The sequence below is a fragment of the Babylonia areolata genome, chromosome 27 (assembly GCF_041734735.1).
Source record: "Babylonia areolata isolate BAREFJ2019XMU chromosome 27, ASM4173473v1, whole genome shotgun sequence".
Classification (NCBI taxonomy): Eukaryota; Metazoa; Mollusca; class Gastropoda; order Neogastropoda; family Buccinidae; genus Babylonia; species Babylonia areolata.
Genome location: NC_134902.1, coordinates 25,539,226 through 25,565,135, shown reverse-complemented (window position 1 = coordinate 25,565,135; position 25,910 = coordinate 25,539,226). Strand labels below are relative to the sequence as shown.

The 25,910-nt window shown below is 38.5% G+C and overlaps 2 protein-coding genes across 2 annotated transcripts; one reads left to right on the top strand and one right to left on the bottom strand.

Annotated features, from left to right (window-relative positions):
- The first annotated feature begins 541 nt into the window (after window positions 1–541).
- Window positions 542–2,617, top strand: LOC143301034 (bromodomain-containing protein 3-like). Its single transcript, XM_076615036.1, has 3 exons — window positions 542–1,279; window positions 1,648–1,774; window positions 2,478–2,617. The coding sequence occupies exons 1-3, from the start codon at window positions 542–544 to the stop codon at window positions 2,615–2,617; spliced, it is 1,005 nt and encodes a 334-aa protein (XP_076471151.1).
- Window positions 2,618–8,566: 5,949 nt separating this feature from the next.
- Window positions 8,567–23,451, bottom strand: LOC143301171 (S-phase kinase-associated protein 1). The gene is made up of 5 exons (XM_076615264.1): window positions 23,329–23,451; window positions 18,102–18,212; window positions 17,359–17,573; window positions 14,213–14,353; window positions 8,567–10,660 (listed from the first exon to the last, which is right to left on the bottom strand). The coding sequence occupies exons 2-5, from the start codon at window positions 18,196–18,198 to the stop codon at window positions 10,625–10,627; spliced, it is 489 nt and encodes a 162-aa protein (XP_076471379.1). The 5' UTR covers window positions 18,199–18,212; window positions 23,329–23,451; the 3' UTR covers window positions 8,567–10,624.
- Window positions 23,452–25,910: the final 2,459 nt, after the last annotated feature.

Sequence of the window (25,910 nt, the reverse complement as noted above, 5' to 3'; positions counted from 1 at the left end):
GTCGGTGAAAACCGAGAATATGACTGCGAAGGTGAAACCGGAAAATCTGACAGCGACGGTTAAAACCGAGAATATGACGGCGAAGGTGAAAAAAGAGAATGTGCCGCCGACGGTGAAAACTGAGATTCAAGCGGCGACGGGGAAAACTAAGAATGTGACGGCGACAGTGAAAACCAGGAATCTGGCATCAGCAGTGGCAACCGGGAATCTGTCATCAGCAGTGGCAACCGGGAATCTGGCGTCAAAAGTCAGGAATCTGTCATCAGCAGTCAGGAATCCGGCGTCAGCGGTCACAACCGGGAATCTGTCATCAGAAGTCAGGAATCTGGCATCAGCAGTCACAACCGGGAATCTGGCATCAGGAGTCAGGAATCCGGCATCAGAAGTAAGGAAACCGGCATCAGAAGTCACAACCGGGAATCGGTCATCAGCAATGGCAACCGGGAATTTGACAGCAACGCCGGAAACCGAGGCTCTGACTGCAAAGCGTGACGTGACATCGAAGGCTAGCCACGGACGAAGGACCAACCAGCTTGACTTCATGAAACGGGTGGTGCTGGAAACGCTATGGTCCGATCCTCTCTCCAGGCCATTCCACCGCCTGGACTTGTCCCAGTACAACTTTAACGACCACAGCAGTAGACTGATGGACATGGACATCATCAGAGGCAGGCTGGAAAGCCGGAGCTATCTCAGCGCCCATCACTGCATCGTGGACTTCAGAATGATCTTCGACGACGTCTACAAGCTCACCAGCCAGACGAACGAGCTGCGCGTGTTAGCTCGCGCGCTGGAGAAAAAGTTTATCCAGCTGCTGGAGAATCTACCTGAAACGGAGTTCGAAGTCCTGGAACCTGACCACGGGGCCCAGGGCGCCGAAGCAGTTGCAGCAGGACCTCAACCACAGCTACCCACGGGGACCACAAAGGCAGAGGTGGAGCAGATATGGACACTGTCCACACAGCTGAAATTCTGCGTGCATGTCTTTAACGAGGTAATCGTCGAACACCGCGAGCTGGCCAAGGTCTTCGCGGCACCCTTGATATTCACGCTACGAGACTCCACAGTCGTCAAGGCGCCCATGGACCTGCGCACCGTCAAGCGCAAGATGAGCAGCAAGGTGTACATAACGGCAGAAGATATTGAATCCGACGTGCGTCGAATTTTCACAACGTGCTACAAGTGCTGCGTGGAACGATCTTCCCTGATCGCCAAGGCTCAAAAGCTGCAGCACGCCTTTGAAATCAAGTTCTCCAAGAAGCCCGACGAATCCCCCGAGGTACTGCAGATGCAAGCTCTGATCAAGTTACGCTCTAACGATCCGAAACCCACAAATAAGACACGCCACGACAGAAAAACTGAACCACGAGAAACCCGGCGTCCACAACAAACAAGAACAAACGACGACACTGACATTGAAAGTGACTGTGCGGAGAGCGTGCTTGATTTGTCCTATTCCGATCTAGAAAGGCTGGAAAAGATTCGTTTTTTGAAAAATCGCTATCAAGCTTTACTGGGGGAGTTCTTTGCTCAAATAGACCTTGCCACTTCGGAGGCGACGAATAAGCTAAGGCACGGAATAAAGCCTAACAAAGCTATGGCGAAAACGAGCACGACGCTGAGGCAGACAACCCCGAAACCACCCAGAGGTACAAACGAGAAGAAACGCGCAACACCGGAGAATGCCCAGAAGCAAAACGTCAGCCCTGCAACGCCAACAGATCGACTGTGGCATGCCCTCCTGACGCCGTCACCATCTCCGTGCATGCAGGCGGTAAGAGCGAGTTCCGTCCACACACCTAAAACAACACGACGCTCACAAGCAAACGCTAGTCAAACAAAACGCAAGCAAGGTGGTGACAAACCTCAAGCGAAACCTTTACCTGGAGGTGCTAGCAAGGTGAAACGACCACTCGAAATGACTGGACTGGACACTGCACAACCGTTACCTGCAGGTATTAGCCAGGTGAAACGACCAGTTAGAGTGGATGTACTAGACACTGCAAAAGTGTTACCTGGAAGCAGTAGCCAGATGAGACCACACCAAGTTATTGGATTCAACACCTCACAACCGTTACCTGCAGGTGCTAGCCAGGTGAAACAACCTCAGGGAGTTAACAGACAAGGCACTGCACAACCGTTACCTGCAGGTACTAGCCAGGTGAAACAACCTCAGGGAGTTAACAGACAAGGCACTGCACAACCGTTACCTGCAGGTGCTAGCCAGGTGAAACAACCTCAGGGAGTTAATAGACAAGGCACTGCACAACCGTTACCTGCAGGTGCTAGCCAGGTGAAACAACCTCGGGGAGTTAACAGACAAGGCACTGCACAACCGTTACCTGCAGGTACTAGCCAGGTGAAACAACCTCAGGGAGTTAACAGACAAGGCACTGCACAACCGTTACCTGCAGGTACTAGCCAGGTGAAACAACCTCGGGGAGTTAATGGACTAAACACTACCTCGTTGTTGGCAGACACAGTTGAGGCAAAGGTTCCATGGTCTGCGGACAAAGGGGAGGTAATGATCTATGAAAGGGACATCGCTCTGTCCGAGACTTCCAGCGGTGATTCGGACACGACCTCGACAAGCTACGACTCTGACTCCAGCGACTAAGACATTATGGGTTATTTTATTTTTGCATTGTGGGTATTTGTTTTCATAAATATGATGTGATGTGATATGATACGCCAGCATAGTGTGTGTGCGTGTATGTGTATTCTGAGATAAATAAATGTTTATTATTAAGTTACTTTTTCATTTGATTTGATTTGATTTTAGGGGCAAGAGGTTGATAACATGTCATTTGGTACTGTGTGGTTGTGAGCTGAAATGGTTTAATTCTGGCTGTTCAACAAAGTTTTGTACATGGTTGCAAATATCCACACGCATACTCTTTTCTCTCTCTTCTTAGGCTCAATGGGCTTGTGTCGCCTGCAACCAGTTATTACAACATGTTTTTGAAGAGAGACTGATTATTTATGTACATTTTTAAAAAAAGAAAATTCACAGTACCAAACAAACAAAAAAAAACAACAAAAAAAGAAGAAGAAGAATTACACCATTGTCTAATGAGCATAAGAGAAGATTCGTGTCGTTGCTGTCGACTGGCGCCGGCTGATAAAAATCTAAGTATTCTTTTTTTCTTTTTCTTTTTAATCAACATTTTTTATATCTTTTTTTCTTCTTCTTCTTCTTCTTCTTCCTTTTTTTTTCTTAAGAAAGAGAGAAATCGTTGCCTGTTACGCCATACGCTTGGGAAGACAATATACGACGAAATCTGTCCAGAAATCTATCGTTCGTGAAAGCGAGCTACCTATCAATCAAGGTGGTCAGTGCTTTTTATTTTTTTTTAATTTTTATTATTAGCATTATTACTAGTTGTTGTTGTTGTTTTTTTGGGGGGGGGTTGTTTGTTTGTTTTGTTTGCTTTTACTTTATTTATTTTGTTTATTTTATTTTTATTATTATTTTTTTTAAATTCTTTATTATTTGTTTCTTCTCAAGGCCTGACTAAGCACGTTGGGTTACGCTGCTGGTCAGGCATCTGCTTTGCAGATATGGATTTGACCGAACGCAGTGACGCCGCCTTGAGCTTCTGATACTGATATTATTAGTTTTAGCATTAGTACTATCCTTTTTTTTCCTTCTTTTTTTTTTAACACTAAAGTCCTGGATTGTTTCGGACCAAGCATGATGAAGTTTTCAACGTGACCAAGGATTGCTGCTTAATTCCATTGTCCTTTTTTTTTTTACTCACTTGTGTAAACAAAGTGAGTATGTTTTAACCCGGTGTTCGGTTGTCTGTGTGTGTGTGTGTGTGTGTGTGTGTGTGTGTGTGTGCTTGTGTGTCTGTGTGTCCGTGGTAAACTTTAACATTGACATTTTCTCTGCAAATACTTTGTCAGTTGACACCAAATTTGGCATAAAAATAGGAAAAATTCAGTTCTTTCCACTCATCTTGTTTAAAACAATATTGCATCTCTGGGATGGGCACAAAAAAAAAGGGAAAAAAAAGAAGCCTAATTATATGCAAACTGCATTTACTGTTATATTTATATTTTTTGTATTCTCTAAACTTGGCACTTTGACCTCTTATTCTGATACAACAACAAGAGGAGTCATTATTATAATTTTTTGTTCAAACAGGAACTTCTTTTGCTAAGCATGGAATTTTTATTTATTTTGCAAACGTTTTGGTGCAGATAGTAAAAAGGGAAATTACTCTGTAATTAATGCTAGGGGACTTAATTTATCACAAGTGAGTCTTGAAGGCCTTGCCTCTCTTGTTTTCTTTGATGCAAGTGAAATTGGTAGAAAAAGATATGTGTATACATGTACCTAAAAAACATGAACAAGCATTTATGTATCTATTATCCAAAACGAAACCAAAAAAAATGCAAAAAAAGAGAGATGGGAAAAAAAAAAAAAAATCAGTATGATTGACTGACTGATTATCAGAGATAAATTTAGCAACCTCGGGGGGGGGGCGGGGGAGGGGGGGGGGAGAGAGAGAGAAAGAAAGAAAAAAAGAAAAGAAAATGGGTTTCTGCTCATACTCAAATCAAAATGTACCTGTTTAAGTAAATATGATTTGCAGGTTTATCACAAATGCAAATACCTACGTTTGTTTCAAATGATTTGAAACAATGCGTGCTCTATCAGTTGATGTTCAAATCTGAAAACACTTTTACGAAACACGGAAATCTTAGGAGACTTCGAGGTGTGTGTGTCTTTTGTTTTGTTTTTTGTTTTGGTGGCAGCGGGGCGGGGGCCCAGGGGGGGTGGGGGTGGGGGGTTATGGGGATGGTGGGGAGGGGGTCTTAGTGCAGAATGATTATCAGTTATTTGAAAGAGAAAATGAAGTTGCGGGGCTTTTTTTCTTTTTTCTTTTTTTTTCTTTTTTTTTTTTTTGCTCGTTTTTTAAGCCGGACAGAATTTCAGTGGGGGTGATTCTATAATGAAAGTGTTGTTAGTCTGATTGGTTAATTTAGATTTAAACCGAAACTAGTTTTAGTTGCCAAAACAAGGCTTTTCTTTTTTTTTCGTAACAGCACGTTTTAATTGCATGACATTGCATGACAGCCATGGTAAGGTAATTAATGTTACTTTTCATATGTCTGGGTTTAAACAGTGCGTGTTCATTATACAAAAAAAGTGATACAAAACTTTAAAAGACCTCGTTCGTGATTTGTGAAGCCGTATTTTACTGAAGCATAAAAATGTGATTTGCTAAAGATCAAATAAGAACTTACCTTGTCAAGATGTGTCAGGCTTCTGAAAGCGATGAATGTTCTTTGATGTTTTTGAGACAACTGATTTCCTGTTTAAGATTAAAAGTACTTGCTGCAAACATAAACGAGTGTTTTCGGCTTTATTTATTCATTTATTTATTTGTTTATTCATTTTATTTCAAACTGTGAGTTGAACGTTTGGGAGTAACGTTTGGGATGTGGCTGCAGTTCTTGTGGGTCTGTCGATCATCTGAATGAAGTGCGTTAAGTAGCAAACTGAAATCATTCATGACAGAATATTCCCAGAACATTGCTGTAAATCATTTGTCATATCACCTTACGATACTAACGTATTTGAAAACATACCTGTATCATTTGTAATGTCACCTTACGATACCAGCTTACCTGGAAACATACCATAATCATTTGTAATCTCACCTTACGATAGTACATTATCCGAAAGCATATCAAAATCATTTGTAATGTCACCTTACGATTATACCTTATCTAAAAACATACATACCTTTTTCACTAAAATTGTCATTTGTTCCGTTTACAAGTTTTGTTAATTTCCATCACTTATATTCCACACGGATTGGTTTCGATTTTCAACGTAAACGTTCTCGTCAACGTGTGTGTGTGTGTGTGTGTGTGTGTGTGTGTGTGTGTGTGTGTAGTGTGTGTGTGTGCGCGCGCACATGTGGTCTAGCACATAATGATCCCTCTGTGCACTTTCATGCCGCATTGAAAATAAAACTGAGACTCACTTCATGAGAAAACAGTCAAAAATTATGATTTTATTATATTGTTGATAAATGTGCATTAGTTTAACGTTAAGGTGTGCCAAAGTAGCCCATACATTGTAATATGATTTTTTTTCTTTTTGAAAAATAACTTTTCCATTTGCAAAACTGTGTTTTACGGAACTGAATAATAAAATGTATGCACTGAATTTCCCTCGATTGTTTGAGAATTTATGCAATGTTGTTCCAAAGACGGTTGTGCATCAACGAAAAAGAATGTGAATTTTCGGACAGTTGACCTACTTCGATACGATTCATTTCACTGACAGACTGCCTGACTTCACTGACTTTTTTACTCATGGGTGGTTGAATGAATGGATGGACTGGTGGGATATTTACTGATTTAAAAAAAAAAATTTTTTTACATCATCGTTTACCCTGCTGGTCACAAAATCACACAAACACAGGATGTGAACAAAAACCTAGGTTAAGTTGTTGTTTTTTTAAGGAGTAACGAAAAAGAACTTACGTCATCAGTGTGTCTGTGTGTCAAGATTGTTATATGTGTTAACTCTGCACACAGAGAGAGAGAGAGAGAGAGAATCTATCATGTGTGGAGGAGGGGGGCTCAGATGATTGGCATCCGAAGCTCGACATCAGCAATAGTGCCCTTTTCCCTCTCTTTCTCTTTATATATACGTGTGTGTGTAACAATATATTCCCAATTGTTTATATTTGTAAGGGAGGGGGTGGTGGTAAGTGCCATCATTATGGCGCAACACCCGCTCATGCTTAAAAGCATCGTAAAGGGGAAACAATCCAGTGTTGAATTCAAGTCATCTTTTCCGAGTTGCTTCCTTTTAACCAGTTGCGGTCCTCGCGAGTCGTCAATGGCTGCTGCGTTTCGTTGTGTGCACGCTTTCCTGCATCTCCAGCGTGCTTGCCTACACACTTTGCTGTTCAGTTCAGTTCAGTTCCTCAAGGAGGCGTCACTGCGTTCGCACAAATCAATATACGCTCCACCAATCTGCTAAGCAGTCCGTTGTCAGTCCTGTGTTTCGTGGTGTAGTTCTGAATAATAACCCTGGTGAGATGAGTTTAGTCTTTGGCTCGGTAGTGATCAGTCATCGGCCGTTGAAGTGCCTGTCAAAGAGACTGCCAGGAAAGACAGACAGACAGATGGAGAGGGAGAGAGAGAGGGGGGGGACAGACAGAGACAGAGAGAGATACAGACAGAGTGAGTCGGGAGGGAGAGGGGTGTGGGAAGGGGCCAGGGGGCAGAGAGAGGGTCGGAGAGAGAGAGACATAGAAAGAGACACAGAGAGAGACAGGATCAGAGGAAGAGAGAGAGAGAGAGAAGGAGACAGACAGAGAGACAGACATACAGAGACAGACAGACGGACAGAGAGTTGGGAAGTTGAAGGAGGGGGGGTGGCGGGGGGAGGGGAGGTAGAGAGGGAGAAAGAGAGAGAGCGAGAGAGACTGACAGAGACAGAGATAAAGAGAGAGACAAAGGACAGCTAGAGAGACAGAGACAATTAGAGAGTGAGTGAGAGACTTCTAAACGCTCAGTGATTTAGATTTCTTCGCTGTTATTTCTCAGTGACACAACAGACAACAGCAGTTTCAGTTTCTCAAGGTGGCGTCACTGCGTTCGGACCAATCCATATACGCTACACCAAATCTGCTAAGCAGATGCCCGACAAGGAGCATAACCCAACCCAACCCGCTTAGAAAGGCCTTACACTTTGCATGCATGATGAATCAGATAAATATCATTGTATAATGTCTGAATTTCTGGCTTTTTCAATTTTTTTTTTTTTTTTTTTTTTTTTTTTTTTTTTAAACATGGTATGATTTGAGGAGGCAACTAAAACATTACAATACGTTCAAACTAACATCGTGCTTTTTTTTGCTTTTTTTTTTTTTTTGACACTTCAAAGTGTGTGTGTGTGTGTTTTCTTGGACACCAACATTACCTTTAACGGTACCATTCTAAACACGATACACAAGTTAAATTTTGAAAGTACATTTCCTGGCATAAAATAGAAGAACACAGTGCAAGAATGCATTGCAACATACAAGACTTCAAAGCAAAGTGGTGGTCTTATATTAATTACAGGTGTTTCTTTACTGTATAAATGTGTTTGATACATACCAGGTTTTTGTTGTTGTTTTTTTTTATGTCAGATAATCTTTTTCTGTATTTTTTTCTTTCACTGCTTTTTTTTTTTTTCTTCTCTATTTTTCTTCTTTCTGAAATACCTTTCAAAGTTAAATGTCACTAAAAAAAAAAAAAAAAAAAAGTTTTAATGATGAAATTTTTATATAGTGATATGTGTGAATTGTGCAAAATTCTGTCATTAATGATGTTTCGATGAGAGAAATACAACCTGCAATGCAAGGGATAGAAAAAAAAGAAGATAAAAAAAGCTAGTGAAGCAGCACATACATAGCTAACAAATTCCTTGATCTCATGTTCTAAAACTCATTTACATACAATGCCTTTCTACAGAAACGTCATGCTAAAACTTCCAAGCTTGTATTCCCATGGCAGAAACAATTCTTTGCACCCAAACACAGGTTGATAACTTTCTGGATCAAATTTATTATAATATTATCAACATTCACACAGCCAATATCAATCAAGAAATGATACAAGTAAACCAATGGCAAACCCTGCCTATACCCCCTTCCCTCAAACAAACCAACCTGCTCAATCTCCCTCACCTCAAAACTATTGATCCAGTCTGGACAGCTCATATACAATGAGAGGCAGCTCAAAAGACCCAGAAATAACCCATTGCAAACTTGACCAAAATACAAGATCAAAAACACTTACTATAAAAACATGGACTGTAGGGCCCTGTACCATTCGTCTAAGTTTTCATGTTTTTGTTTTCCCCCCCAACTCTTTTTGATCACAGTATTTTCTGTCAGTATTCTTGACAATCTGACAGCCATGGAGGAGTGAGGGTGGGGGGGGAAGGTTGGGCGCAAAATTACACAAACTGAAGGAACGTTCACCCCAGTGTGGAGAATACGGGTGGGAGGGGCCTTTGTTAAACACTGGGGATAGATAAGTAAAACATGTGATAAACTAAAACAGTAAGTACATCAACTTGAAGGAATTACATATGGCAACCCCAGGCAGTTTGCACAAATGGTGTCTGACCTGGTAGATCTATTGGTCTTCTGCTCAAGCTGACTTGTCAAGGCTTTGGCACCTCAAATGAAGGGCAATCTGATATAAACAACTAGATCAAAGAAACATACTTAAAAAAAAACACAAAAAAACAAACAAACAAACAAACAAACAAAAAACAAAAAAACGAAGAAAGAAGAAAATGGCTGGCAGCATACAAGGCTGTTCAAACACAAACACCTCACACAAGATTACTTCACTGTTCAAGCTGTGAGCTCTGACGCACACAACAAATGATCCCCACCCACTTCGATCTTTCTCACACAAGCGATCAGGTTCTTTCACTGGGTTTGATGACAAAACACAATGTAAGAAGACCCTAAAAGTCACACCTAAAATTAGAAATTCAAAAACTTAAATAAAGAACTTTTGATATCTTTTTTTTCTTTTTTAATATAAGCTGAAAAATATCCACATCATCCAACCAATCCTCCCAGCACCCTTATAAAAGTGGAGGGGAAAAGATAGAAATAAAGATATGGGTCTCATTTGGGAGAGAAAAAAAAATCTTTAATCGATAACTTTTTGACAATCTTTATTTTCCAAACATAACACACATCATCATCCAACCCTAACTGAATAAACAGCACCCTTAAAAAATGACAAAGAGATGAAAAAAAATGTACACGTCTTTCTAGGAGAAAAAAAAGCTCTGTTAACTCACAGTCACACGCATACAGGCTCTACTTTTACAGACATTCCTCTGTTATCAATTCTAATGTCGAAAAACACAGTGCACAGGATCAGAGCAGGAAACGAAAAGCCTGGACTAATATGGCTGTGCTAACAACACACAACTCAAAGCAAATACACAACCTAGTGCTGAACATAACATGAAGAAATTTTACAGATAGCTGGCTTGTGGACTTTAAGAAATCATCATCAAAAGAGTTAGATTACATGGGCACTGTTTTTCCCACCTCTTATTTACGCTTTTTGGTATTAGTATTATAAATGGAAAAAAACTTGTTTTTTCTTTTATGGACAATGTATGTCATGAAAGGAGTTAAATAAAAATTACTAGTCTTATTCACATCTAATAAATGCTGAAAGCAAACCAGCAAAAATTTACCTAATACACAGATAAAACATACCAAAAAACAAAAAAAAAATGCCACAAGAAAAAAAACAACTGCTCCCATCCCAACTGACCACACAAAAAAAAGCAGACAAAAAAAGGGCTGTTATTTGTTTATTTTGATGCACAGTGCTTCAGTCTATCAAAGAGGTTTCTTCGCAGTAAACCAACAACACAGACAAACTGAGGTCCTTTCATGTGGAGGAGACTGAAGACTGAAGGTGCTGTCAAAAAACGATCGGACAGAGTGAAACACACACTCAGGGATTGTTCATCACTTTTGTCTGCATGGATGCCAGGAGAGTGGGAAGGGAGAGAGAGGAGAGGGGCAGAAATGTCACTGTATCACACTTCAAAGCCAAGTTACTTCTCCTCACACCATTCATTCTCTTTCCGCACCTGCAACAAAAACACACAAGCACATGATTTTTCCATACCACAGACCCAGCTTGAACTGGTTGAAAACCAAGGGAGACACAAAACATTCCAGCCCAACATTTGATGAATAACTTACAAACTATATGAAACAGCCACCTGATGAAATTTCTTTTTTTTTTATGTATTTACATATTCATTTTCATAGGAACATACTGAGTCAATAAATCAGTTGTATAATAATGGAGAATGTTGTTTGTCTCCACTTGAAATCACCACCTGAATTTTTCTTCAAATCTGTCTTACTTTAATCTTATTTTTTCTTTCTGAAAATGGCATCTTCAGAGGAAAACAATTGTTCTCAGCTATAGTATTCCTGACAATGAGAGGAATATCCACCTAATCCAGACAGATACACATTACAATAGAACAGATCAATGTTTTAACCTTTCAAATGACTTTTATCACTTGCTTGCAGTACACTGAAAAACTCTGAACGCTTGTCTAACCCCCCCCCCCCCCCCCCCCCCCCCCCCCCAAGAAAGCAACATGCAGGAAAAGGAGATTGTTTCACTTTAAAAACACAGCTGACACGCAGCACAGAGCATGTCATGTGGTTTTAGCCCAAAGACATAAGTTCTTTACTGTTAAACTTCGAGATGATGTGTGGCTGTTCGTTTCTTTGCAGCAAAATAACACTTTTTTTTTTTTTTTTTTTCAGAGAGATGAGTGAGAAGAATCAGTCGCAAAGATAAATATTCTCAAGAGTGACAAAATGAAAACTCCACTGACTCGCTATGTATAACATGTCACAGACGAATTATTACCCCTTTCGCACCAGTTCCCTTTCTTTTCTTTAAATTTGAAATAATTTCTTTTTCTTCTTTTTTTTTCTGCTACTTCAGCATTGCAACAGCTTGCTCAGACCTGCCAACCGCAAACTAGAATTGTGATTAGCAACTATCTGGATGATTCACCACATAACAGCAAAACGCATTTCGAACTGTCAAACCAAAACCTTTATGCAGGAGGCTGGAGTGGTGTGTGAATGTTTCCACCCATGCCAGGCAGTCCTGTCCACATCAACTGACATTTCAGTTATTTAATGAGCTGGCGACTGCTATGATCAAATCGATCAACATTTTAACCCATCCCAACTGCCTGACTTTATTGCTGCTTTTTAGCTTGGATATTTCATAACTAAAACTCTGAACGCTTATCAAACACATCACACAGAAACTGACAGTACAGATAATTTCACTATAATTCATGAGCATAAAGCACAGAATTTCTGGTGCGAGTTCAGAGATGAAGCTTCATTGTTGTAAGCTTCACGGAAGCACTATGTACCTGGTTCTGTCTTTGCTGTTGATATTTTAAATTATCATTTCATCCCTTATTGTTGCTGCTGTTTTGTTTTGTTTCTAATAAGATGGAGCAAAGCGAAATCGTTCAAACAGAGAGTAAGCTCAAAAATGCAAAATGTTAACTGAGCATCAAGTGGTTCGGGCCAGTAAAACAACTTCTGCTTGCTGATAAACTAGGTGCCGCACAGATTTTAGCATAGTATTTTTACAGCATGTATAGCATACTGAAGCTATGTGCAGAATGCTAGTGCTACCCTCGAAATGTACCAGTTGTGACGTTTGCTCTCTCTCAAAAAAAAGCTTTTAATAAAAGAAAAATCTCTTGACAGATTCTCTTTCACACAGGTGAGTGTAAAAAAAGATAATTTTCTGAACTGATTACCACAAAAAAAAAAAAAAAAAAAAAAAAAAAAAAAAAAAAAAAATCCCAACCATTGTGATCTCTTATCAAAGAACAGTAGTCACACATACAGGGTTCAAATACTGTTTTCATTAAAAAAAAAAAAAATCTACATAAAAAAAAAGACGACTTTTTAAAAATCTTAAAACACCAAAGGTTTAAATAAACTAAAGCGTCAACAAGTGGGAAAGGCACAGATGGTATTTTGAGTGCTGACTTATGCTCCTCACATAAATAGTTGTCTGCTGCTTGAATGAGAACAGAGAATCCTTTCACTGTTCCGGATCAGGTATTTAAAAAAAATAAAAAAAAAAAAAAATCACTGTCATCTTTCCTCTAAATTTAACCCTTTCGCTGCCAGGAAAATAAGATTTAAGTGAAATCTATTTGCCAGGGTTTTTTCACAAAAAACGGGTATAAATTTTCCAAAAATTCTGTGCTCTTTGTTATTGGAGAAAGACCCATAAAAGTATATATTTTCTGAAAGGTAAATGAATAAAGAATACAAAACACATGCTGTTTTCCCATTTTATATATTTTTAGTGACATGCTGTTGTTTTGAAATCAGTGTTTTGTTTTTTGTCACATTTTCAACTTGTTCATTACAAACAGTCTGGTAATTTGCACAAAAACATCATATTTTCTGGACAAATGGATATCTGCAAACACAAAATCATACTAGAACAACCACAATATATATATATATATATATATATATATATATATATATATATATATATATATATATATATTTTAAGAGATAGATACACAATACATTGTGACTTCTCCAAGTGATAAGATGGATGTGAGGCCACGCCCCCTCAGTCTCCACCCCCCTCCTCCTCACCCCTCTCACATGGTCACTTGATTCAGTTCTCATCAGACCGCGTTGGCTGCGTGCCAAGAATATTGCTCTGCTGCTAATTCGGTCATCTGTCGTCTGCTAACATCTGTACAGCCGGCATCACTCACTGACAGTCGCATCTTGGCCACTCTCTTGATTACTCCCTTTATTTTCTATCAGATCGTCCTATAAATGTTCATCTCTATCTTCTCCTTCGAATTTACGCTTCAATTCTTTCTGAGCATCAGCTAAAGAAAGAAATCATGGTTGATTTAGTTCGTCACGATCGCATGTCTTGAGCATGGCGTCAGTCCAACATTTTGTTGAGCGAGCGAGGAGAGAAGTCAGGCAAACACTTGGACAGTGACCCAACCAAAACGTTCAAATAAAGGACTGCTTCATGACGTAGATGGGGTTTCTAGCTATGAATAGAATCTAGAGAGATTCCCCAGGCTAAAGCTACCACTATTTTTGCCAAGGAAGTGAATGCAAACCAGGGAAAAGTCAGAATATTTCGATGACGAGTTATCTCGTCATGCAGGCAGCGAAGCATACATGCTTGCCATGACGAGTTATCTCGTCATGCAGGCAGCCTAGGGGTTAAGTTCAGGTGGAAAATTTTGCTGCTATGCTTTATGACAAGCAGAAAGACTGTCTTTTTTTTTTTTAATTTTTTTAATTCCATAATACAAAAGTCTAAAATCAAAACCTTTAACAAACCTTACTATGGTATTTTCTTAAAATTCTTTGAAGACCTTATACAAAAGGCATTTCTTTTATTCTTTCTTTCTTTTTTTTTTTTTTTTTTTTTAAATAACAAATTCTTAAAATAAAATAAAAATTAAAAAATAAAAATCCCATAGGAACAGTAAGAAGTGCCAACACAGAACAAAACGAGACACTGACAGCGACAATGCTGCTGCTGCAAAGAGAAAAAAAAAAACCCACAAAAATACCCAACTGACCTGCTCCTCCTCTGCAGGCGTGAAGTCGTTCTTGATGTTGAAGGTTTTGCGGATCTCCTCTGGGGACTTGCCCTTGATCATGTTGGCCACCGTCTTGCAGGTGACGTCCAGCAAGCCCTTGATGTCCAGGTAGTTGGCAGCCTGCAACCCGCACCAACACCCCATCAGTCAAACATACACACACAAACTAACTCCCACACAGCAGGGAGGGTCTGCAGGCTCGCTTCTGCGGTGAACTTTTCGTCGCTCACAGAGAAGCCGGTAATATGACGACATGAGCAGCCCACCACCATAACGGGCTTTTCTGAGTTTGACAACTTTTCGGTAGAACTTACATATGGATCAGTTCGAATATGTAGTGGCAGAGATGTGACAAGAAACACACTCAAAGTAAACATATAAGACTAAAGCAAATAACTGGTGTAAATATGAAACCAAATATATCATGTAAACTTGAGAAAACTGTCACCGAAAATCTTCAAAATCCTTTAATCAAAACAGTGATTTCCTCAACAAAATTACAGCCTATCACTGACCTTGGGGGGGAAAAAAAAAAAAAGGAAATAAGACATGTATGCGCATGCGATTCTCACTAAAAATAGCCCATGAACCTCCATAAAAATCAGACACAAGTGGGTTTGCAAACCCTCCCTTCGTCAACAAGGCAAAAAGCCCCCAGTCTTGTAATATTGGATTATTTTTTCTTACTGTTCCCTCAGGGGAAAAAAGATTTTTTTTTTCTGAAAAAACAAAAAAAAACACAACCACAATAACATGGAACAATAAGATAGGTTTATGTTATTTTTCTCGCATTGGAACATAGATCTCGGCAAATCACATAAAATCTCAGAACATGTGAACAATATTATGAGGCAAAGAAAAACTCTTCAATGGTTAAAGAGAGAGAGTATCTGTTGTTGTGTGGGACAGCTGTCCACAAACTCAGCAACCATTACGAGACAAAGACGTTTATGATAGGGTTGTAGCATGCACACGTGTTTCAGCAAAAGCGCCTGGAGAGAGTGAGTGAGGGGGAGCACAAATGCTCTGCAGTTCATGCCAATTTTGTATTTATCCTAAATGATAAAAAAATTATACATCACCAAACCATAGTTCCTATTCATTTTGAAGACTGTCAGCTTTTCAGAACAATGTTTCTGTTTACTTTACAGGTGTTTGAAAGCAACATTTCTGTTCACTTTCCAGACTTTTCAATGTTGTGTCAACATTTGAAACAAAGTTCAGAGATAACCAACATGACCGGTTCAGAGATTTTTATTAAGCACGATTGTCACAAATTACATATTATTAAAATCAAATTTTGAAACAATCAGGATGTGCCTCACAATACGAGCCAACCTGACATCAGAAAATGCAATAAAGCTTGCTGAAGCTCCTCGGTACAAAAAGCAACTCACCAGAATGAGTGAGCTCAAAGAGCGTTCAAATTTAATTAAAATATGGCAATACCTGCTGCAACTCCACTGTACTAAGACCAACTCACCCGGATGAGCTAAAACTAAGAGTGATATATTAAGTAACATGTGCCAAAGCCTGCTGAAACTTCACTATAAAAAAAAGAAACTCACCAGGATGAGCTAAAGAGTCTTTTACTTAACCTTTCCTGTACGTCGCCTAAAAAGACTCCTTGCTGTACGCCGTGGGTGTACAGCAACCCATGGTCTCTCTGTGTAGGAACTAACCCCTTCCCATATATCGTGGGTGCACAGCAACCCATGGTTTCTTTCAGGAACTAATCCGTTGCCACTGATACATTTGGTGGCTGCAGCTTATATACATATGCTATTTAGATCAGTGATCTACAGATGAAGTACAAAAGATGCATCTCCATTATGAACAGAAATGGTTTTTTTGGTTTTGTATCAGATTTTAGGCTTACACTGTTACAGGAAACACTGTTTTTCTTTTGTGTGTTTACGCACACACCCCATCGTCTACACACATACACACAAACGCACGCACATCCATTCCATAAGCTGTCAGATTGGATTGTTAAAGTGTCGACACAAGTATAAGTGATTCTTTCTAGCCCTTCCCCATTTTTCCCCACTCCCCTCCTCCCTTATCGCATGATGCAACAGACACGAGCACAGTGCGTTTACTGTATGGAGTTCAACTGAAGCCAGCGGCACTGGTACCAGTCCCCTTTCCCTTGACTGAGATGTTGGCATTCCTGGCTTTTTTCCTTTTTTTTTCCACATGCGTGTTTCCTTTCCTTTGAACTGATTGGAATAAGAATAAAATTTCTTTATCAACTAGATTTAGATCAATGAATTTCAGACATACAGTTATATCTAGTTATCAAAAAAGGCTTTTCAAACTAGATAAAAATAGCCGATACCAATCAGTTCTGATGATTTTTTTTATAAGAAAAACAATTCATTCAAAATTGTATTTAAATCAGTTTTTTTTTTTTTTTTTTTTTATCTAGTAGAACTAATATCCATTTTTGAAATGAGTTAAACTTCAGAGTAAAACCACGGACTTGAATCAGGATATGATGCACAATAGACAGAAAGGCCTGATGTTGGTGGCACCAAATCCAAACGGTGGGCAAGAAGCATTTTCATACCAATGCCTCTCTCTCTCTGTGTCCCCCCAGCAGGCACTAGTGACGTCATATAAACAATGTATGGCACACAAGGCTGCTCTTTGTAAGTATGGGTGTCCACACCCATGACGTACAGCGCACAAGATTTATTCTTTGAGAGTATGGGTGTGCACACACCCACGACGTACTGGGACTTTTATTGTATATTTCTTTGTTTATGGATAAAACAAAATTTTCAGTTGATATGTAGTATGATACATTATAAACAAAGTCAAGAAATTTAATGGAGGTGGCTTCAAAATAACTTGAGTTACATAGCAAAAACCATGTGTGTGGGTGTGAGCACACCCACGACGTCCAGGAAAGCATATGCCAAAGCCTGCTGCAAATCCACAGTACAAAAAGCAACTCACCACAATGTGCTAAAGGAGTGTTTGACTTAAAGTAGCATATGTAAAAGCCTGCCAAACTCCACCGCACAAAAAGCAATTCACGAGATGAGCTATAAGAGGGTTTGTCACAAGGAATACATGCCAAAGTTTGCTGAAACACTGCTGTACAAAAAGCAACTCACCAAGATGAGCTCAAAAAGTGTTCCCTGGTCAACCTTGAGGAACTCGGCGTCCCAAGAGCAGATGTCATCTGTTCTCTTCTCCTTGTTCTCATCGTCCTCAGGGGGTGGGGGGTCATCCTTGTGATAGGTGCACCACTGGATCACCTTCTTCAAGATGGCAGCATTGACGTTTGGCAGAGGGACAGCTTCCTCCTCATCATCATCCATGCCCAGATCTGAAAACAAGACCCAATTTCACACATGATGAAACACTCTTGGCGGGATATTATTTCCTTGTATTGGATTTAGACAATCAGAAACAGCTTGTTGTTCTGTTAAGGAAACAATGCACACGGAAGTAGTGATGGTGATTACTAATATAACCTCTACATATGGAATCTCTATCTCTCTCCATGCCGAATCATAAATATAATTCAAATAGACGAAATGTCAACTCTGGCATAGACTGTATCTACAACAAACCAACAGACTGCCAAGTGTCATGCTGATACACCTACAGCATTCTAAAAGCACAAAGTTTACCATTCAGTTTTTCTGGTGTGATTTTTGTACATGTATCCTATACATGTACCTAGTACTAGACATTTCAAACAACAGCTTGTAGTTGTACCAGACAGCACCACTGTGTGTGCTATCAAATTTGGTCCTACGCACATGACGTATGGCGTAAACAGTTAACTGTACAGGAAGAAGAGATGAGCACTACTAAAAGAGTAGAGGAACCCAGAGACTCAATTTCTTACCTTCCAGCATGGTCTTGATCGTCACTGACTGTTTTGCAATCTCTGTCTCCACCTCGAACAACTCACCGTCTGAACTCTGTAGCTTCATGGGAGGCATGATGGCAATTTAAACTGGAAAAATAAATACAATTGATGAATAACCAATTTAATTGTAATGGGGAAAAAAACAAACAGATTATATACTATTATATAATATCATCTTAAACACACACACACAAAAAAAAAAAACCACCAAAAAACACTGAGCAGAAAAAAACAATAATAGATTCAAAACTTAAAAAACAAAACAAAAAAAAAACAAAAAAAAACCACTGAGCAGAAAAAACAAAGATTCAAAACTAAAAAAAAAAAGAAAAAAAAAGTAGAATGAAATAAATGACTATACTATAAGCTATAAGTATAACCTCTCATCCCATGTACCAGACCTGCGAACCCTTTGCGTGTGTGACACAGAGAAAGATAAGACAGAGTGGATATCTGACTCACTAAATACATGAGTCAGCGCTCTTTGCGCACTCATCAACATGCAGGTACAAACTCAATTCAAGTCGCACACACACACACACACACACACACAAACACACACTGTCGGACATACTGACACACGAATGTTTTAGCAAGAAGTGGCAAATCTCAGCTAATAATATACTGCCAAACTAAATGTGGAAAACCATTCTTGCTGAATTCAACATAACAGGAAACACAGACTTACATATTTCCCAATAACATGCATTGCCCACTCTCAAAGTATCTGTTTCCTGACATCTGTCTGAACACTATGCACAATTCAGAAAAGGTTATGTATTACTATTACATCCTGCGATGGGTGTGTCTGTCTGTATATATGTGTGTGCAGGCAGGAAGACAAGATTTTAGGAATGTGTGCATGTGTTTAGCCCAGGTGGAGGAAGAATGGGTTATTTGTCCTAAACCATTAATTTTGAAAATGACCTACTGATTTTCTTTTTTGTGGTGAATGACCCATAGTGTGCTGTACCAAACCTAAACCCTGGTATGGAAAAGCTGTTTCTAATAAAGTTAATCAAACCAAACGTTTAGTCCATGAAACTTGTAATTGTATGCTATCTTTCAAACTTTTCAATGAGCCCAAATAAACCTGGTTCTTCCGAACTGTAAGACCAGAAAGAGAAAGAAAAAGACCTATTTGTGGGTCAAGAGTCTGATTCCTGTTTGGATTAGTTTGATTCCTGGTTGGACTTTTTTGTCGCTCTGAAGACTTACACGGACAGATTCTATCAGCCAACAGTGAAAAGTTTATGCTGGACAGCAGCGAAAGCAAAAGTCTGCAAACTCAAGAATCAAGAAAGGCCTGCATTTCCATGAAAACGCCAGAACTAAAGTATGTATCTAGACTTTCACTGAATGAGAACTGAATGTAACATCTGTTAATCATTATTCGGGACCGATGTTGAGCTGCTTGCTGCAAACCAGTCGAGGATCCCTGCCTTGTCATTTAGTGCCATCCATTAGTTATACTAGGACAGAATTTCTTAAATTCCTTCATACCAGGAAGAGCTATTGTTACACTTAGAGATCTGTTTTTTTGGTTGTTTTTTTGTTTGTTTGTTTTTTTATCAGTCATTTATTCACCCCCCCCCCCCCCCCCCCCCCCCCATTTTGGCACAAACTGGACAGGGAGAAAAAAAAAAAGACTGAGATGAGTGGGTGAAATGTCTACAAACCCATTTCCATTTGACAAAACCACAACAAAAGATTCCATTTCTGACGAACAAGACTTGATTTCACACCTTTTCAATTTTCGAACTGGATGATACGTCAAAGACAAAAGGCAAAGCCTTCAAGACTCACTTGTACTCTGCGCTTTATCCAGTAAAGGAATCATGAGGAGAAAAAAAGAGACCTAAGAAATCGTTGTAAGGTGCTCTATATTAAATATGATATATAATGTATCATATAAGTTTGGGGGATTTTTTTTTTTTTTTTTTTTTTTTTTTTAATTAAAAAAAAAACACCTGGCATGTTCAGTTCTGATGCAGGCAGACTAATCCGTAGTAATCCCCCAAGGCTGCAGCACATCTGATGTCAAATGACTAAATCTAAAACTTAAAACAATGTTGACATTTTCTTCTTCCTGCTGTAAACAGATGTGATTGTAGTGGATGTAATAACGCAGTTTAAATCAAATTAATCATGCTTTTTTTTGTGTGTTTTATTATATCTCGATAATTCTTTTATTTCGGCAGTAAAGACGACGTTGCCATCTCCTTCAAACACATCACAGCACACAGTAGATCTCTAGATCTGCACAAGCAAGTCTACAATGGGGTGAAAAGAAACGATCGATTCAATTTTTCTTTTATGTTCATTACTGTTAATTCAGTGTCCACTTTAGAATATTCATATGCAGTAAACACATCGATGGTGTACTAAGTATCACTGCAAGTGTTCTGTCCAGAATTTGTGTTTCTTTCCTTTTAATTGCGAATAAGAGGTCATGTCACCTTCGAAAACAACCTACCTTCTGGTCGGCCAAACTCAGTGGAAAGCGGTTTAAAGAATTTTTGGATTTTGGAACACATCTCAACAAAACAAACCATTAATAATTCAAATATATGGCTTAAATCGGGAGACTTACAACCTGTTATTGGTATGACTGTGAAGATTTCTCTTCATACTATGTTTAAGCCAAATTTGGTATTGGTAGGCAAAGTATTTCCAGAGAAAATGGTGATGTTAAAGTTTACATGGACACACAGACAACTGAACATCGAGTTAAAACATACTCACTTTGTTTACACAGGTGAGTCACAAAAAGGTTACACACTACAGTATAGCACTCAAAACCCAAGGAAAATAAAGACAAAAAACAAAAACAAAAAAAGAAAAAACACATCCCCCCCCCCCCCCCCAAAAAAAAAAAAAAAGAAAATTACTACTAAAATGGTAACGTATACATGAAATAATCTATTATTTTCAATTAATGTTCAGCTGAACATGCACTTGCATCAGGTATTTATGTATTCATTACAATGCTCATATTGTCATAACCCTTTCTTGTCTTATATAATTGGCTTGGATACAATATTGATATATACACAACACACACATATACACACATATTGTATGTGTATACATTTCATACACACACATACACCCTCACATACACATATACACTTTTTGCATACATAAACATGCACCCATACATTACATTTATATCTGATAAGTACATATATATATATATTTTTTTTCTGTTTCAATTATTTCCTTATAATAACGCCATTTTGTGTGAAATTCAGCAAAGTGTAAGTTAACAAAAGTAATGTATTTTTTCATTTGATATCTGGTTTTTAACAACTGACTAAAAACACTGAATTAAGCAGGGCTCAACAAAAACAGTTGCCCAACTGCTTGAGGAAAGGAGATAATTGTGTCCTTACCAAATTAGCCTGACCAGGCAAGTTATATTTTCCATGACTAGCATGTTGTGTTTTCAAAAATATCCATCACGCTCCCAATACCAATCGTCAGATTCTGTCTAGCAGATAATGTTTTGAGTCTGACTGTGTCAAGTGGTCAATAGAGAAAAAGAGACCTCATGCAGCTCTGAAAGGTGATTTGCCATTTATTGCTATTTTCGGAGAACCAATGGTAATTTTTCTTATAGCATAGTTACAGCACTGTTCGTCTTTGGTCCATCACCGTGTGTGATCACATCACACAACTAAAAAAAAATCATGATGCAACTGACTTTAATGTTGTTCCATTTCAAATCAAGAAAACCAAAAAGATTTATTTCTATCGGACAATGGACCTTTATGGATAAAGACAAATAAGGTCTCTAAAAGTGGAAGACTGTCTTTGGAGAGGAGTGAGTATGCAGTTTTCAGCTGAAATGGCTAAGAAAATATCTGTGGCTGATATTCAACTGTGAAAACACGCCAAAGGCAGTGTTTCATTAAGTGAGAGAGAAAATTTATTTTAGCTGTTCAAAACAACAGTTCTCTTTCGTAAAATCCAATAAAACAAACAACATTCGAAGTAAAGGGTTTGACTACTACTTTCTGTGTGTGCACACATGTGCGTATATGATGATGCATGCAAGTTTCCAAAAGAAGGCAGGTGCAAAATCTGTCCGGACAAGTGAATTTCCCAGTGACTTGCCGGACTTGGCAAGTGGGGGAAAAAAGTTACATAGTAGCTGGATGTTGATTCTCGATTTGATACAAAGCTTGGTGCTTAGCAGAGGTCCCAACGAAAATGTCATCGAACGACATCGGTAACTGTTACATACGATTTTTTTCTTTTTAAATAGTTGGAGTTCATTGGTAATCTTGGTGGGAGATTATCCAGGACCAATGTCAAGCTGTCGCTGCACATCGATCGACCAAAGTTAATGTTGAGCCCTGCTAAGGTATTTCTTCTCTCATTCTGCATTTGTAAATATAGAATTTTGCAAAAAATAAAATGAAGTCAATTGCAGAAAGATGAAATGTCTTTCCATCGAGTGATTTACGACTGATTACTTGCTCTGACTGTTTCCAGAAGACGGTTGCAAGTATACATCTCCAAAATATGTGTTCGATGGATATGGATTTTTAACCGAAGTGAAACTGAAGGCAAATTTTCTGTTCATTTCTTACTTTCTTTTGTCGTGTTACCACCAGGACTCGCGTGTTTGTGCACATGAACAATGTCCCTATTTTCAGTTGGTCACGTGTGACTCATCTGGGAAATCTGGTGCTATTTAACTATGTTTATACTTTAAATATCTATGCCAAACGATGAAAACTTTTTTTTCTTCCTTACATAATCACATATAAAAAAGATACTGAGGGAGAGAAAGAATGAGACAGTGAACTTTGAAGGAGACATGTCTGAACACAGTGAACACGGGGCTCCTTGTCAAGATGCTTATAAACTACGTCGTTTACCCCTACTAGTACGCAGCGCCAAGCAATCGGATATCATCCACATAAAATGACAAGAAATATAAAATTCCATTTTAAAGCTTATGGGACCAAATGAAGGATAAGCTGCAAAAAACGAAAAGCAATCAAAGAAAAACCACATGCATGAAAAATTCGACACAACATATCCGCCATCTTTGTTGGCATGGAATCTCGTTTGGACAATGAACTGATCATTCCAAGGATTACTCAGTGTTCAAATCTAATATTATTTGTATCACGGTGTTTCTTAAGGCTAATACTAGTACAATTAAAGGCAAAAATTACAAAGTCAGTACCACTGTATATTGTAGACGTTGAAAACCTCTTCGAACTGACGCAGCGCAGTGGTGAGGACTTCTCTGTCTGTTCGCAATACACAAAATGGTGTGCCCTCTATGTAAATGGGACGTCACTCATGTTGTTTCAGGCCACAAACAGCAGCTTCAGTAAACAGCAAAAACCACCATTAGTCATTATTTTTCTGATCAAGTTACAAAAAAACAAACACGAGAAACAATCTATTTTCATCCCCATTCCTCTCTTTTTAATTTTTTTTAACAAAATAAGCAAAATATGTTTGTTTTTTGTGGGTTTTTTTTTTTTCATAGTTTGAATTTAAATGTATTCTTTGACCTGTGTGGCTGAACATGCATCAGTAAAACTCCACATCTAGTAAAAAATTGTTTGCATATTTGTTGTAGACTGTAACATAACCATAAGGATAAATTCCGGATCCTATCTTTTTGAATTACTTATCTATTTATGATATTCTATTCTATTTCATTTGTTTTATTGTTTTTCATTTTATCATTTTATTTGTGTGTTTTTATGTGGTTTTTGACTCACTTGTGTAAACAAAGTGAGTCTATGTTTTAACCCGGTGTTCGGTTGTCTGTGTGTGTGTGTGTGTGTGTGTCCGTGGTAAACTTTAACATTGACATTTTCTCTGCAAATACTTTGTCAATTGACACCAAATTAGGCATAGAAATAGGGAAAATTCAGTTCTTTCCAGTCATCTTGTTTAAAACAATATTGCACTTCTGGGATAGGCACAAAAAAATAATAAAAGAAGCCAAATTATATGCAAACTGCATTTACTGTTATATTTATATTTTTTGTATTCTCTAAACTTGTCACTTTGATCTGGTATTCTGACACAACAATAAGAGCAGTCATTATTATCATATTTTGTTCAAACAGGAACTTCTTTTGCTAAGCATGGAAGTTTTATTTATTTTGCAAACGTTTTGGTGGAGATAGTAAAAAAGGGAATTTAATCTGTAATTAATGCTAGGGGACTTAATTTGTCACAAGTGAGTCTTGAAGGCCTTGCCTCTCTTGTTTACCTGTGTGTTAGCTGAGTCGGCAGTGTAAGTAGCACTGACTTGAAGTTGTGTACCTTGTGAATGGAGAGAGTTACCGCTCTTTATTATCTGTTAAGCATTTCATCTCCTAGCTCACTATTTTGTTAATTTCTTTTCAAAGGTCAGTGGGGCTATAACATGTGTGTGTGTGTGTGTGTGTGTGTGTGTGGTGTGTGTGTGTGTGTGTGTGTGTGTGTGTGTGTGTTTAAAACTAGATTTGTTTATTTGTGATTCTGCACGCTATGGCTGTGTCTGGTCACCAAGACAGGAAAATACTGCGGCCAAGTGTCTTTTGCATACCATGTATACCATGTAATGTTTTTGTTATTTCCAGTGTGATAGGAAAAGAATCTTAAAATAAATGAACGATTGAAAAAAAAGATGAAATAAATGAACAATGATTGATCAAATGATTGATTTTGCAATGAATATCAATATCATGCATGGAAAAGTGACTGAATAATAACTATTAAACAGATAAACTGGATAGGGTGTGTGATGAATAAATTCAAATAAACGTGGTGATGTGTTTGACAAAAAACATCAAAAGAAAATAAAGAAACAAACAGTATAAAACAACAAAAGCATGTTATATCTTTCTGTTGCCTCATTTCAAATGTAAAAAAAAAAAATAAAAAATAATAATAATAATAATAATAATAATAATAATAATACCACAAACAACAACAAAAAACGAAGTTTTTTGTTTTCTTCCTCGGAAAAAGTGGGGGGTATTTTCATTGCAAATGTTAACCATAATTTCCTCTTCAGTATCAATTAAAAAAAAAAATTATCGTCAGGGCGACACTGACAGCACGTGACTTTCCAAATATGGAGCGTGATGCGTGATGCTTGGGGAGGTTTGTCGCGCGTGTGCGAGCGACATGCCTCGCGACAGGTCTCAAGACGGGTCATACTAAAATGCGAAAAGACGCGAAAAGACACGAAAAGACGCGAAAAGACACGAAAAGACACGCGAAAAGACACGAAAATACACCGGAAAAGAATGTGAAAAGACATGAAAAGTCCTGGAATATCTATTCTGATGTCTTTTCAGATGTGTTTTCGCGTCTTTTCGCGTCTTTTAAGTAAGACACGAAAAGACGCGAAAAGATACGAAAACACATCTGAAAAAACATGTGAAGACACTTTTCGTGTCATTTCGTGTCTTTTCGCAATTTCACATTCTTTTCATATGTCTTTTCGTGTCTTTTCGCGTCTTTTCGTGTCTTTTCGAGTCTTTCCGCGTCTTTTCGAGTCTTTTCGCGTCTTTTCGAGTTTTAGTGACACCGTGCCATACTAAAATGCGAAAAGACGCGAAAAGACACGAAAAGACACGCGAAAAGACACGAAAAGACGCGAAAAGACACGAAAATACACCGGAAAAGAATGTGAAAAGACATGAAAAGTCCTGGAATATCTATTCTGATGTCTTTTCAGATGTCTTTTCGTGTCTTTTAAGTAAGACACGAAAAGACGCGAAAAGATACGAAAACACATCTGAAAAAAACATG

What these genes read in the sequence shown, in the direction of transcription:
- LOC143301034 (XM_076615036.1), top strand. Translation starts at nt 542, where the DNA reads ATGAAACGGGTGGTGCTGGAAACGCTATGGTCCGATCCTCTCTCCAGG. An exon ending in AGCCCGACGAATCCCCCGAG is followed by an intron (nt 1,280 to 1,647) that starts GTACTGCAGATG and finishes GAAACCACCCAG; the next exon opens with AGGTACAAACGAGAAGAAAC. An exon ending in CATCTCCGTGCATGCAGGCG is followed by an intron (nt 1,775 to 2,477) that starts GTAAGAGCGAGT and finishes CGTTGTTGGCAG; the next exon opens with ACACAGTTGAGGCAAAGGTT.
- LOC143301171 (XM_076615264.1), bottom strand. Translation starts at nt 18,198, where the DNA reads ATGCCTCCCATGAAGCTACAGAGTTCAGACGGTGAGTTGTTCGAGGTG. An exon ending in GATCAAGACCATGCTGGAAG is followed by an intron (nt 17,574 to 18,101) that starts GTAAGAAATTGA and finishes TCTTGTTTTCAG; the next exon opens with ATCTGGGCATGGATGATGAT. An exon ending in CACTTTTTGAGCTCATCTTG is followed by an intron (nt 14,354 to 17,358) that starts GTGAGTTGCTTT and finishes TGCGGGTTGCAG; the next exon opens with GCTGCCAACTACCTGGACAT.